The 14,304-nt window shown below is 42.7% G+C and overlaps 1 protein-coding gene across 1 annotated transcript in view; it reads right to left on the bottom strand.

The window, feature by feature from the left end:
* Positions 1–839: 839 nt before the first annotated feature.
* Positions 840–14,304, bottom strand: part of RARS2 (arginyl-tRNA synthetase 2, mitochondrial) — a 40,821-nt gene continuing 27,356 nt past the window's right edge. The window contains exons 13-20 of the mRNA XM_010286696.1: positions 13,621–13,697; positions 12,202–12,326; positions 7,467–7,534; positions 7,258–7,367; positions 6,124–6,219; positions 3,365–3,439; positions 2,368–2,431; positions 840–1,017 (exon numbers count right to left, since the gene is read on the bottom strand). Coding sequence (XP_010284998.1) covers positions 931–1,017; positions 2,368–2,431; positions 3,365–3,439; positions 6,124–6,219; positions 7,258–7,367; positions 7,467–7,534; positions 12,202–12,326; positions 13,621–13,697 — 702 coding nt within the window. The 3' untranslated portion in view covers positions 840–930. The remainder of the gene's footprint in view (positions 1,018–2,367; positions 2,432–3,364; positions 3,440–6,123; positions 6,220–7,257; positions 7,368–7,466; positions 7,535–12,201; positions 12,327–13,620; positions 13,698–14,304) is intronic.

Below are 14,304 nucleotides of genomic sequence, written 5' to 3'. Positions count from 1 at the left end.
AGAGTGATGCTTGAAAAAGAGTTCCTGTAACATGTTAGGCTTTGATTTATGAGTGCCAACTCTGTAACTTCAACCTACTCCATTTTCTGAGGCCTGCCTCAGTTCAACCCTTCCAGAAACTGCAACTCTGCATTGAGGGAAAACTGACCTTGGTGCTTTAAGCAACTTGTTTACATTCAAAGTGGAGTCAAAAATGTGACCAAGTTTATATCCTGATTAGATTCCTTTCAGATGTTGAGTTAACCAGTTGGGTTTTACTTGAAAATGGGGCATGTTAAACACAGCAGTAACAAACATGCTTCAATTCTGTTCCAGTGGGAGAGCGTTCTCCGCTCTGCCTTTTGCCAGCTGTCCTGTGTATGTAGAACAGCGTGCCACCAGAGTGATGGCCTGGTGGTTGTGGGTACTGAGGCATTTCAGAGGCTGGAACAGCCACCTGTGCTACCTTACCCATGACACTCCACCTCTCTGCAGCAGCGTGATGGCTCAGGAGTGCCAAGCAGCGCCTGCCATGTCTGACCACGTGTACGGTGCTGAGGGAGCACCCCGGTTCCTATTCCACCAGCTGAGCAGCAAACCCTCTGCTCCCTGGTCATCATGTCGGTGTGACAGAGGAATGGGTGAGGAACAGGATGTGACAGAGTTGGCAGGTTGCTGCGGTAAATTTACATGGTAAATACCAGGTAGATTAGTGTCTTAAGTCCACTACTCCTACCATGAGACTGGGAGAAAGCAATTGTGATAACCCTGGCCTCCTCCAAGGGGCTGGGCCATGCAAGCTCTTCTGCAGTCAGCATGATGGAACATAAAAACCTCCAAGAGCAGACAGTTGCCAGACTGCATTAGCAATGACACACAGGAGAGGATTTATATTCTCTTGAAAAAAATCCTTTTACTAAGAGATGTGACTTTGCATTGCATGCAGCCTCATTACATTTGAGTTACAGGTGTAATGCCAAGAAGTTTCATTCCATTGGCTAGAACCAAGCGTGCAGCTTGAAAGAGACGGAGCCTTGCCTGGAAAACAAGAATTGCTGTCAGCTTATGGTATTGCTACAGAATAGGGCATAGAATTCTCAGGGCAGCAGTTAGAAGCAGCCTTTTGGAGGTGACAATGCTGTGCACATCCTCTATCCCCATGCAGGGCTCTGGGATTCAGACACACACGTAATCGGAGGACTGAGTAACACACCAGTGCTAGCAGAATTCACACCAGCTGTTGATAGCCCATTGCAGTGTCAGCAGAGGGACACTTGTCAACAAAGAGAAGCTGGAAAGGGCTGCCCAGCCCAGTCTAGTATACCCTCAGGGCGGAGCGACTAGAGGAGATGCCTGCAAAAGAGCTAGCAATGACTAAAAAGTGAAAATCTTTTATGCACCACAGGCTGTTGCAGTCTGAGGATACTGCTGGAATCCCTCTCACTGTGCCTGGGTTAGAGACTGTCGAGAAACCATGGGCTGCTTTGAAAATTTCATTCTTCTTGTCTTAGCTGTTACACAGCTGGCTGTCTGAGAAGGGCTTTATCAACCTTAGTCCAAAAAAACAGTTCTTGAAAGGTGCCACACTGTAAGATATTTAGAAATACTTTTTCACGGGATAAGGAACTGAAATTTTACTTGTAGCTTGGACTTAGTGCATCTTCAAAGGCAAGAATACCTATAGCATCTAAGCTGAAATATAGAGTGCAGTTCCATCAATTCAATTCCACTGAATTTTTTTGCCCCACAACACAGGTCAACACTTCAATGTGATTTCCTACCAAAATCAGATAGGTAACTGCTTTTGAAGTAGATAGATAAAGGGGAAATAAAAAAAGCAGTATAATTACTGTATCATTTGCAGAGCAGTTAAGGGGTCAAACATTGCCTGGGGGAGCAGTAGAAAATCATCTGCATCTATCTGGAACTGCTTATTAACAGTTGTCAGCCTCAGTGCTTTAGCTAGAAAGGCAGTACAGACAACTTGAGATATGTAGGTGGCGAGAGGGAGGAAAGAAATTCAGTTATCTCCTAATTCTCTGTCTTCCCACATAACCACTAAGGGAAACTATCAGAAATAGCCAGCAAGTTAAATGCTCAAATGTTTACTTTTAAAAAGTTCAGAAGGAAAGGTGATGAGAAGGATTCGGAGCAGTTGTCCTTATGGGGCATTCAGCTTCAGGAAGATCAGGCAGAGCAGCCCTTTCCCGAAGGCACAGCCATGAAGAGCAACCCCTGCGTTCCCAAAGCGGTGCCGCCTGGCAGGATGGCCTGCAGGTGCATATTCACCCAAGTGGTTACACAGCTGGGTTGGCAAAGCCCTAATGGATCATTCCTATGGGACACCCAACACAGACTCCAGCCATGTAACAACACCGTCCCCCATACCTGGGCTAGTTCAGGGGCGCTGCCTTTCACAGGAAGGGTTTTATGTGCCACGGCTGCAAGATGGCTGAAATAGAAAATACGGTGAGAATAGTGAGAACGAGCAAGTCTCTTAACAAGAGCAGTGCTATGGGCTACAGAAAGCAGCAGAACTGGAAGAGCCACAACTGCAGCATGCCAGAGACTGTTATTTCCAACAGCCTCTTTCACTTGGCTGAGGGAGGGCATGGTTTTCTGTAGCCTGCATGTTGTCAGGACACGCCATCAACAACTTAATGCTCATTAAAAAAAAAAAAAAAAAGGCAAAAAAATCTCTCCATTCCTCCCCCCAAAAAACCCCCAAACTGGTCTGGAAAGATCCTTGAGAGCCTGCCCTATTGTTCCCAAAGTGCACGATTCCTTATACAATTTTCCTTAACTTGTTAAAAGCCTTCCCCATATGCAGGCTCTACAGCTTCCTCCAGCAAGAAACACTCCAGTGTTTCACTGTCCTGTTAAGTCACAGGGATCCCAAAGAGGACCCTCCCTACAGAGGTCACATACGCGACTGTATGACTTGTAGTAATAATATGCTTTGTCCACCTCAACACATAGGCTGAGATCAGTGGTTGAAAGGAGTTTGGATAAAATTTCCTAGGTGAAATTTTGAGATTTAAGAGCATATTATCAGTTCAAATCTGCTCTTTAAGATACGATTAGACCAGCATGACTTTGGGTTCAGCTGCTGGGTTACAGCCAAGTGATTCTTTTTTCTTGAAAGTAATCAGTTTCTGAGGAGGCTCCTGGCCTTGTTCCTGGTTCCAACCTCAATCTCTACTACTTATTATATTATTTGCTATCCTACTTCATACCTCTCCTGCTCCAGAGAGACTGTTCCACAAATTTACATCTTCCCACTATTTTTTACTCTTCAAAGCACTGTAAATGCAAGGGTTGCAGAGCCAGCTCAGGAAGACCTGTCCTTACTGGAGATGGATGCCAGTATCAGCAATCACCTTACCTAAGTGTGAGGAGGTAGCTGACAATGTGCTTGGGTTGCAGATCCTGAGAAGATCTATATAGGACCTCATCATACCTGTGAAGAAAGAAAAGGGTTGTTTGGAAGGTATACTTGGATATAAGGCTCATCAGACTTTCCTAAGTCAGAACAAACACACAACTACAGCTGCAGAATTAACAAAAATAATCTTCTGAACCAGACCTAAGCAATGTAGTTAGCACACAATTGAATATTTCTTTCTCGTTCATTATTGTTAAAAGGAGATTGCTTCTGCTCGTCATCATGCAAACATTGTAGATGGCAGAGCTCAGAGAGGCAGGCTATAGCAAGGAGAACACAAGAGCTATATTTGCTCCTGGAACATTATGTCTGCTTTTACATTTCAACACTAACTGCAAGTTCCTAGGAGCAGAAAACATATATTAAATAACCAAGGCAGTCAAAACAGTCCCCTTTAGTAAATGCAGCCTAGAATTTTAAGTAGCTAATGGGAATCTTGTAACATTAGAAAAGACAAAAACAAAGTGGGTTTACATAATCCTGGGATAAAATTGACTTATGTAAGACAGTATTAAACTGGACAATACAGGCAGATTCATGGAGATCCATGTTTTTTCTTCACGTGTTCTGCTGTCCACTTGTGCACATCCTCTTTTTCACAGCCTGCAAGAAGCTAACAACACTTCTGAGGCTGAAGAGATTTCAAATTCAAAGTGTGGAGTGGACTTCCTGGTCTTTGCTCAGCTCCCAGGCCCGTCCTCACCAGCATGTCCAAGTCAAGCTTCCCTGGGATCTTCCTTCTTTAAAGGCAAGCTGCAGGAGAACTGGGAAGTAAGCTCTGATAAGGAGGGCTCAGTGGTCATGTAAGAGCTATAGCACCAGGGAGGGAGTGTTCCCCATTCCCTTGGTGGTTAAGCTACCAAAACATCTCTTACACATGCATTCAGCAGCTCATCTCTGCCAGCACGTGCCGGTGGCCGCTGTTCAGAGAAGGTCACCACCTTTATGCCACTATGCAACAGATGTGAGAGAGCCAAATCAGGGGAATCTCTGCATTGTCTCAGGGACAGCTTAGATACCAGCAGCTGCTGGCACCTCAGAGACAGCAACGAAGACACAGAAAAATTACCATTAAAAAGCACCATCAAACAGCCATTAATAAAGCTTCATGAAGCAACAAAGTTGGTATCAAATGAAGCGCCTCTCTTTTGAGACCAGCTTTATTGCTTCATGAAGCTGCCATTTCAGTGTTAGCCTACGACAACATGTTAGATTATCTTATCAGCTAAGTAAGTCCACTTCTGCAGGGATATACATGCTATCTGCAATCTACTATTCATTAGTCTGCAAAGTTAATGGTATTCAGAACTGGTAGCTAACTTTAAGGGCAAATGTTTGGTAGGTTTTCAAACAGCAGAAGCAGAGCCATGGGAAGTGGGCTTCTGGCAACTCAGGAGTGTTTATCATGGAAACTTTTCAAGAAGAATCTACTTACAGTAACTCACAAGGAGGGCTGAACAGCAATTGTTACTCCTGAAATCATGGGATATTTAAATTTGTGTTTGTTAGCCACTGAGTGCCTGGTCTAATGGATAACCTAAATACTGCTTTCTGCTGGAAGTAAAGGCCCCAGGACGTGTTTCATACAGATTCCGTATGGTGCTTGGCCAGACTTAAAGGCTTTTGCAGACCTGAAGCTCTACAAAAATAAGAGCCCTGCAGTGCAGCAACAACTTCTGTTTGAAAATGGACACATCTGGGATGCAGTGATCCCTACAAATCAACCTGAAATACATTAACCCTGTTAGTTTTCACACATAAGACGGGCAGCTATACACTAATCTGATAAAAACCAAGAAACGACGCATAAGATTTCTGTAAAATACAATTGCACTGGATAAATAATAAACTAACAATCTTATTTAGAGTGCTGACTGGTCTTGCTATTCCTCAAGAGAGCATGCAGCATACGATAAACTGCAGGCAGACCTCTTGAGGCAATTACAGTCAACGGTAAGACTCTGCAACCTACAGTTGCAGGCTGAAAGAAGCCACCTGGGACTCTGACATGACTTTTGGAAGTCTGAATTTTAAACAGATGCCCTTGAGAAGGCCTTAGTGTGGCCAAAGGAGTTAACACTCTGGCACTGTACAGTGCGTGATGCGGTATATAGGACCTCTCACTAGGAATTCCGAAAGCCTCAATTACTTCCAACTCCATCACAGGCTGCGCAACATGGACAACTCCCGTGTCTCCATATTTTAATTACACACCTATGAAATAATGAAAACAGAAACTATTCAACTTTTAAGACTGAATTAGTGAAGAGCATTGCTATTAACAGGTATTTAGCTGCACACAGCTGAAGGATGTTGAGCTACTGAATGTGCATCCCATACTCCATTTCAGCTCACTCAGAAGCACTTCCTCTCCCCTGTCCCACAAGACAAAAACAGAACAAGAGGGACCAAGTAAACCTGCAGCTAAAATTTATATAGAGCTTAGCACATTTTTGTGAAGACAAGAAATAATTAAAAGACTCGTACACAGAGTATGTGTCAAATATTGGTTTTACCTTATATGGCTTCTGAAGTCCATGAGGATTTCAAGTGATGACTACTGTGACCCAACAGACAAGCTATTGCCTGAAATAGCCATTTTTCTCTTACGATTGTGCAGTCTGTGCCTGCTCAACAGGCTGGCAGCAAATCCAGAAGTTTAAAACGGAACTGCTATTGGGAAAGAAAACTAGACAAACCTGAGAAGATGCTGAAGAACAGAGATGGCATCTGGCTCTTGCAAGCACGCCACATTAACGTCAGTTAGCTGTTGATTTCCCTGCATCTGTTCTAAACTAAAATGTAAGAACAAAAAAGAAATGTTGGATGCGAAACTCATTAGCAAAGCTGAACAACAAAAACGGCAATTTATATTTTTAAGAAAAAAAGGTAGGCATCTTCTGCTCAAGCTGAATGGAACACTGAGACAGACTACCTGACTTCAACCAAAGATAAAAAAAATAAAATTTGTGATAGCCATTCAGCATCAACTGGATTAGACACATGCATGGACAACAGGTCCAGAAGCTGATGCTAAAAGGACTAGGGAGGTAGTCAATACCCTAGTAATGGTACCCTGGGTACCATCAATACCTAGATGATATGGGAGTCCAAGAGGAATAGGCTAGAGAAAGGGATCAGGCTTGCATGCTCTCCCTGACTACCATCTCCTACCTTTGTTTCAGACAGAATACCAGGTTGGTATGGAACTTTGGCCTGATCCAGGAAGGTATCTTACATATTTTTATGAAAATACATATTGATATCTGCATTAAAAATGCTCTGACAGATCGCTATAATCGATAAAACTGTTCAAACTGGACTCTTCTGAAATCTTCTTAAAAAATAATTAAACATCAGGTGTTTGGCCTGAGTCAACAGGAAGGGGTCTGCTTTTAAGCCTGGTTACCAACAGTGGGAAATAGCAGAATGTTAAAAAAACCCACTAGCTAGAGTGGTAGCCAAAAACATCTAAGTTCCGTGATTTGGTATATTTTACAAGCACAGGCATTTTGGTTTTCACATCAGTTTGCTTAATCCTAGGGCCACCAATCTCCATCACTGACACTAACCACAGAGAGAGGCTGTTCTTAGAACTGAGAAAGTATATGGACAGTTATCTCAGCCCTGTGGAAATGAGGTAGAAATTTCATTTTAATTGGCTTGCTCTTCTGGGAAGTCTCAGTGATTCCTATCATAAATTCACACTTTGCTGAAAAAGTGAACATGTCCTATTTAGGGAAGGAGTTAACACTACTGATTAACAAAGCAGTAAGATAATAAGGTTAAAATACATGTCAAACTGTACTTCTACATACAAACACTCTTCTTACCTGTGGAGTCTGGCATGGGTGTACTGTAAGAACACGCCTGTATCTCCACGACTCTGAAGAGCTCGATCCCAGCTAAACTGATAATCAGATGACAGAAGGCCCCGGAAGTCCTGGAACAATAAATTAATGTCACCTAGCTATGGCTCTCCTTCTCAATTTTTAACTTTCCACAGAAGATGCAAACATCTCTGGAGGCAGCTCAGACTCACCTGAATTATTAGTGCTGCAAGGCCAACTTTCTCTGCTGTCTCCATAGGGTCTTCTATCTCTTTGGTTGCTGAAGAGAAACAGAGAAAAAGAAATTGTAAGTCTGTAGTAGCATAATGACTCCCTTGCTCAGACTTCGAGATGCCAATAAAACAGCATCTTCTAAAACTGTGAACTAGCAATACGGAAATTGTCAGGATGCATACAGCGAGAAGTCCAGGATATAAATCCTTTTTTTAAGAAAGCTGAGATACAGCTGTTTCAGATGTGCTTTTTCACATTTCTCCTAGTATGTGTAATGCAGATTTTTAAGGTCAGAAGGGTTCATTGCAAAAGCCTAGACAAACTACACTGAATACTTCTTCACAACCCAGACAGCCAATCTCTAAGATTACGAACAGAATGACAGGGCAATTCAGATTTTGTTTAAAAATTCCAAGTGATAGGGAGGCATAAATAGCCAAAGAAAAATCGTTCCAGTGCCTAATGGAGCATTTGGATGTACATTTAGGGAGTATTCACACCATCCACTGTAGATATCTAAACTGCCCATACTCGGAGAACCTGAACTGAGAGAATCATGGAATGGTTTGGGTTGAAAGGCACATTATAGATCATCTAGTCCCCACCCCCTGCCACAGGCAGGGATATCTTCAACTAGATCAGGTTATTCAAAACCTCATCCAACCTGACCTTGAACACTTCCAGGGATGGGGCATCCACAGCTTCTCTGGGCAACCCATGTGTCTCATGACCCTCATCGTAAAAAATGTCTTCTTTCCAATCTAACCCTACTCTCCTTCAGTTTAAAACCATTATCCCTTGTCTTGTCACTATAGGCCCTAGTAAAAAATTCTTTCTCCACCTTTCTCATAAGCTCCCTTTATATAATGAAAGGCTGCAATAACAGGCCTCCTCCAGGCTGAACAACCCCAACTCTCTCAGTCTGTCCTCAGAGGAGAGGTGTTCCAGCCCTCTGATCATTTTTGTTGCCCTTCTAGGGACCCACTCCAACAGGTCCACATCTTTCCTGTGCTGAGGGCTCCAAAGCTGCATGCAGGACTGCACATGGGGTCTCACCAGGGTGGAGTAGAGGAGCAGAATCACCTCCCTCAACCTGCTGGCCACGCTGCTTTGGATGCAGCCCAGGATACAACTGGCTTTCAGGGCTATGAGTGCACATTGCCGGCTCATGCCCAATTTTTCACCCACCAGTACCCCCAAGTCCTTCTCAGCAGGTGGGGCATCCACAGCTTCTCTGGGCAACCCATGTGTCTCATGACCCTCATCGTAAAAAATGTCTTCTTTCCAATCTAACCCTACTCTCCTTCAGTTTAAAACCATTATCCCTTGTCTTGTCACTATAGGCCCTAGTAAAAAATTCTTTCTCCACCTTTCTCATAAGCTCCCTTTATATAATGAAAGGCTGCAATAACAGGCCTCCTCCAGGCTGAACAACCCCAACTCTCTCAGTCTGTCCTCAGAGGAGAGGTGTTCCAGCCCTCTGATCATTTTTGTTGCCCTTCTAGGGACCCACTCCAACAGGTCCACATCTTTCCTGTGCTGAGGGCTCCAAAGCTGCATGCAGGACTGCACATGGGGTCTCACCAGGGTGGAGTAGAGGAGCAGAATCACCTCCCTCAACCTGCTGGCCACGCTGCTTTGGATGCAGCCCAGGATACAACTGGCTTTCAGGGCTATGAGTGCACATTGCCGGCTCATGCCCAATTTTTCACCCACCAGTACCCCCAAGTCCTTCTCAGCAGGGCTGCTCTCAATCCCTTCATCCCTCAGTCTGTATTGATGCCAGGGGTTGCCCCAGCCCAGGTGCAGGACTTCGCACTTGGCCTTGTTGAACCTCATGAGGTTTGCAGAGGCCCACTTCTCAAGCCTGTCCACGTCCCTCTGGATGGCATCCCATCCCTTAGGCATGTGAACTGCACCACTCAGCTTAGTGTCATCTCCAAACTTGCTGAGGGTGCACTTGATCCCACTGTCTATGTCAGTGATGAAGCACTGGTGCCAGTACAGACCCCTGAGGGACATGACTTGTTACTGGTTCCCACCTTGGACATTGAGCCACTGACACAGAACTCTTTGGACATGGCCATCCAGCCAATTCCTTATCCATCTAACAGTCCACCCATTAAATCCATATCTCTCCAATTTAGAGAGAAGGATGTTGGGGAGCATTGTGTCAAAAGCCTTACAGAAGTCCAGGGAGCATAACCTCTCTAGCTCTTCCCTTGTCCACAGATGCAGTCACTCCATCATAGAAGGCCACTAGATTAGTCATGCATGATTTGCCGTTCTCCCTGGGTAGATATGACAAGAACCTCTCCAAAGCTCCTGTAACTCAATAGACTGAACTTAAGTTTGTCATTACAAAACCTAATTAATCTGGCAGAGTCTAACAGTCAATGTCCTCACAACAGCTGCAGAGACATGTCTGCAAAGCTATTTCCAGCTTTTTCACAACTCAAGTGATATTCTTCAGCAGATAAGCAGCATGCTCTCGTGTAGAGAAATTCACCGAAGGACTTGTTTCATTCCCTGTCTCACAAGGAAGTTCACAGGGCCAAGCTGGTGCTCTACTTCATCAGAAGTAAAGTTACCTACATACCAGCACTTTAGATGCTGGATCTTCTGGGAAATCAATTACTTGTGTTTGGACCCACAACCTTGCCTAGTGAAAAGTTGATGCTTTTGACATACATAATGCTTTCTATTTTTAAACTCAGACAACAGTGTACTCTACCAGGGTCTCCTCTTCCTGTTTGTCTACTGGAGAGAAAGGAGGATTCTTATCATTGTCTTTTACAAGGCAAATCTGATCCACTTTAGCAAGGGCCAAGTGCATTTTTTTTTTATTGTGGTATATGTAATCTATTAAATGTGCAAAGTTGAGCTTACAGTTTCCTGTCCCAGCTGATTTCCCACTAACAGCAGAATATGGAGAATTGAGCTGTTCTCTTAAGGCACCACTTAAGCTGAAACAGTTTCACAGTACAGTTTTAGTACACTTGAATTTCTGTCTTTTGCTTTGCTATTTCTTTGTGCCAGGTCAGCAAAGCCAGCTGTGACAACTTTGAGTAGTTCATACTACTCATACCTTTGCTATTTACAAAATTCAGAAAGGACAAACCTTGAAAAGTGCAGGGGTAGTTCATAGCCCTGAGAAGTCTCAGACTGGCTATTCATTCACAAATATGTTTAGATTACATTATTACATTTCATAACTGAGATTTGTTTCAAAACAGAACAACTGTCTCAGAATTCAGGCTTTTGTTTAGATGCTTGACAAGACATATACAAAGCAAAGTGGCAAAGAAATAGACATTATACAGAGGATTTATGTAGACAGTAGGATTCATTGAGATGAATAGAAAGAAAAAGGATGCCAATAATGGAAACTTAAATAGTAGGAGAACTGTGTACAGCTAATAGCAAAGAAAAAGTTTATACAAAGGTACTTAACTAACCAGCTTCTGTTCCACGCAGGCATGATTTTTAAATCTAAAGCATTGGCTGTTAGATGTCCAGCTCCCAAAATCTTTCAGTGACAGTGACAGTGAGGCATTTTGAGGCCACACACGAGTTTGTAATGTCTTCCACTGTGTATCCAAACACTTTTCAAACATTGAAGACATTGCTGTGAGTCAGGGATTTACGATCTCTAATTTAGGAAAGGGGAAATAAGGCAGGAATTCAAACATAAGGGAAAATTTATACAAGCACAGGTAGGATTTCAGATCTATCGGATAAGCTCTGGGGAATGCTGCAGTGCCATCTGAACACATTCCTCTTTTAGTTGTTCTTCTGCCTACTGCTTGTGCAATGGAACATGGGTCTGTACCTCTGCTGTCTCAGTTCAGTTCCAGCATAAAAATAAGTTTGCTTTGCACTCACCTATGATACCAACCTTGAAACTGAAGCTCTAAGCTCCATTACCCTCTGCAGTAAAACTGGTTTGAATCAAGGGTCACCCTTCTATCATTCTGCCTGCCCCCCTTTCTCTTTGTCCACTCTACAAGCGAGGTTATCTGGATTAAAAAAGCTGAGGAGGCAGAGCAAGGAAGAAGCACATTACTTAACCTGGCCAATTCATTGATTCAGTTCAGCACCTAACTCCAGAAAGCACAAGAGGGGGCAGCATTTCACTGGGAACTGCTTTAATCTTGACTGCGTCAAGAGGAAACGGCTCTAGAGCCACAGCCCGAGGTGCAGGCAAACATCCCCTTCAGCAGACTCTGCTGCAGAGCAGTGACCTCCTGGGGACTCCGGAACCAGTCATGAGGCTGGGAGGATGACAAGGCAGTAACTGCAAGCAAGCTACAGTCAATCTTGTCGGAGAAAACTGTCAGAGCTACAGATCCTTTGGATGAAATCTGACTGGGCCCTGAACTCCAGCCCCAACCCCACTATTGACTAGCTTGTCCCTCCAGTAAAAAGCAGCTGTTGTCCCCCAAAGGCACGTACTTCCTTCCCATTATAAAAGCATGATTAAATAATTTCACTGAATGTTAAAATTTGCAAATCTGTAGTTTAGGGAAATTCACAGAGTCGCAAAGGATTATTTTAACATTGTTTATATTATGGAAGATACAAAAAGTGCACAGATGAGGGCGTATCACTGAGACTAGTCGGATGCAGGGAAAAGTGAAGGGTAGAAAAGATGACACATTTTTGATCAACACAGAACATCAAAAGAAATTAATAAGACCTGAAATACCTAACTTTTTGCAGAAGCCATGTTTTGTAACATCCTTGAGCGAACTTCATTTAAAACATCTTCCAGGAAAACTACTTCTCCTCTCCGAGTCTTCATCCCTTGAACTAGACCAAAGGACACATGCTGGCACCTGTGTTGAAAAGCAGCAGGACCTAAAATTACATTTTAATCAAGAGAAATGTTTGCAGTGTTTGTTCAGTGCTGGATTCTTACCAGGAAACAGCAATAACAGCTGAATAAATAGTCCTCCAACGTGGGAAACTTGGTGATATAATCAGTAACTCTCATTTCAGCAACCAAAGCTTAGTATATAATGGGAAAATTATGATCACAATTATGATAACCTGGTCATTTGCGTGCTCCTGGGAACCTCTCTTGCTACTAGTCTTAGTATAGAGGACTCAGGGCAATAAATTGCAATAAATTGAGGAGAGGCAGGATGTAGACAGATCAAATTACTGTGGCAAGACAGATCTGTTAGTAACATTAGAAAGGGAGTCATAATAATTCTATTGTGGCCACATTAAACTAAAAGTGTAATTAATCATTGCTAATAATAAAACATTCATTGCTTCTGGTCACAATAACCCCAAGCATTATTCTGGATCCATAACCTAAGGTAATTTTAGTGCAACTTTAAGTACTGTGAAAGGAGGCACACTAATATTCTTGAAGGCTAAAATCCCATATTTAACCACAAAAGACATGCAGTCTGTCAGAGAGGAATATAATTTAGTCTGCAGATCCATTATTGACCTTTGCTCAGATTGCAAACAAGGTTGGTAATTACAATGAATAGCAGCGGGGATACATTTCCCTGCAATAGATATTTCAAGCCTGAAGCATGACTCAAACTCAGATTCAGATCTCTGCTAAAATATCATACTTCAAGAAGTAATCGTTTAATATGCAATCACACAATATCCCAGAAGCTATGCCATAAAGTCTCTGAAAGACTGTTTCACTTTGTCACATCAAGCAGTTATGAAAGACCTTTTAAATGAGAGACAGGGCTGTTTTTCACATCCTGAACACATGGCAATGTCTCCATTTGCAAATAAAGTGGACCAGCAGGAGCAGATGTATAGAGTGAAAAAGTTGGTGCCAAGGATCTGAGGCCCACATTGCAGACAGTTCGGGGGGGGTTGTTTTCTCATTTTTTCCTCCTTATGGAGTAGCATTAGTTGGGTCCTACAGGCCAAATGCCTGCTTGCACTCTGGAGTTCCTTAGTTGTGCACCAGCAGCACATCTTTTAAGTTAGTTTCATTCAAAATGCCTATGTAATGTGCTACAGCATGGTGGTAGGTGGGAACAGTCAGGTGATTCTCTTCAAAACACCACTCCACTGAAATGTCAATGTACATATTACCCATTCTTTAAAAAAAAAAAAAAAGGCATATAATTAAGATTCATAAATACATACCTTTCTGCCCAGTCATAACCCATGAGCTTCAGTATTTGAAACAAATGTTGGAAGTGATTACTTTGACTTTTATCTGTCTAAGGAATAGAATTGGTGTGTATTAGAAAACACTCAAAGTCTGATAAGGATTAGCTTTTAGTACACAAACACAGAACACCACAGATCCTGTGCTAGGAAGTCACTGCAAGCAGACTTAAGACCTATGAAGGCAGGCAAGACTAGAAAAATGTAATGGCTGAAATCTATGGCAATGGTATTTTGCATCTTGTCAGAAAAAGTAATTTACCTTTTCAAAAATGGTTATTCCTAGGTCATGAAGGCAAAGCCATGAACTGAAATGAAATCTTGATCAGTTTCATACAACCTGTCAGCTGCCCATCAGACAAAATGCCTCCATGTTCATTTCAGACCCTTGCTGCTCTTGTTATATTCCTGTGTTTTACATCACCAAACTTCAAGGTTCCTTTGGCTTAGAAACAGAATACCTCTTTAAGCTCTGTCTCTGGAACACCACTAGCTTCTATTGTCTCCAGCATGATTTGTAGAGCTTTACATCATGTGTCAGGTGCATAATTAAAAAAAAAGTACAAATGATCACATTTTCATATTAATGATTCATCTGCTGCTTTCTTCCACTTCTCATTACTTTCTCCTATGACTTAAGGCAGTTTCTGATGGAGGTTT

The sequence above is a fragment of the Phaethon lepturus genome, unplaced genomic scaffold (genome assembly GCF_000687285.1).
Source record: "Phaethon lepturus isolate BGI_N335 unplaced genomic scaffold, ASM68728v1 scaffold3315, whole genome shotgun sequence".
Lineage (NCBI taxonomy): Eukaryota > Metazoa > Chordata > Aves > Phaethontiformes > Phaethontidae > Phaethon > Phaethon lepturus.
This window is presented reverse-complemented; position numbering and strand designations above follow the sequence as displayed.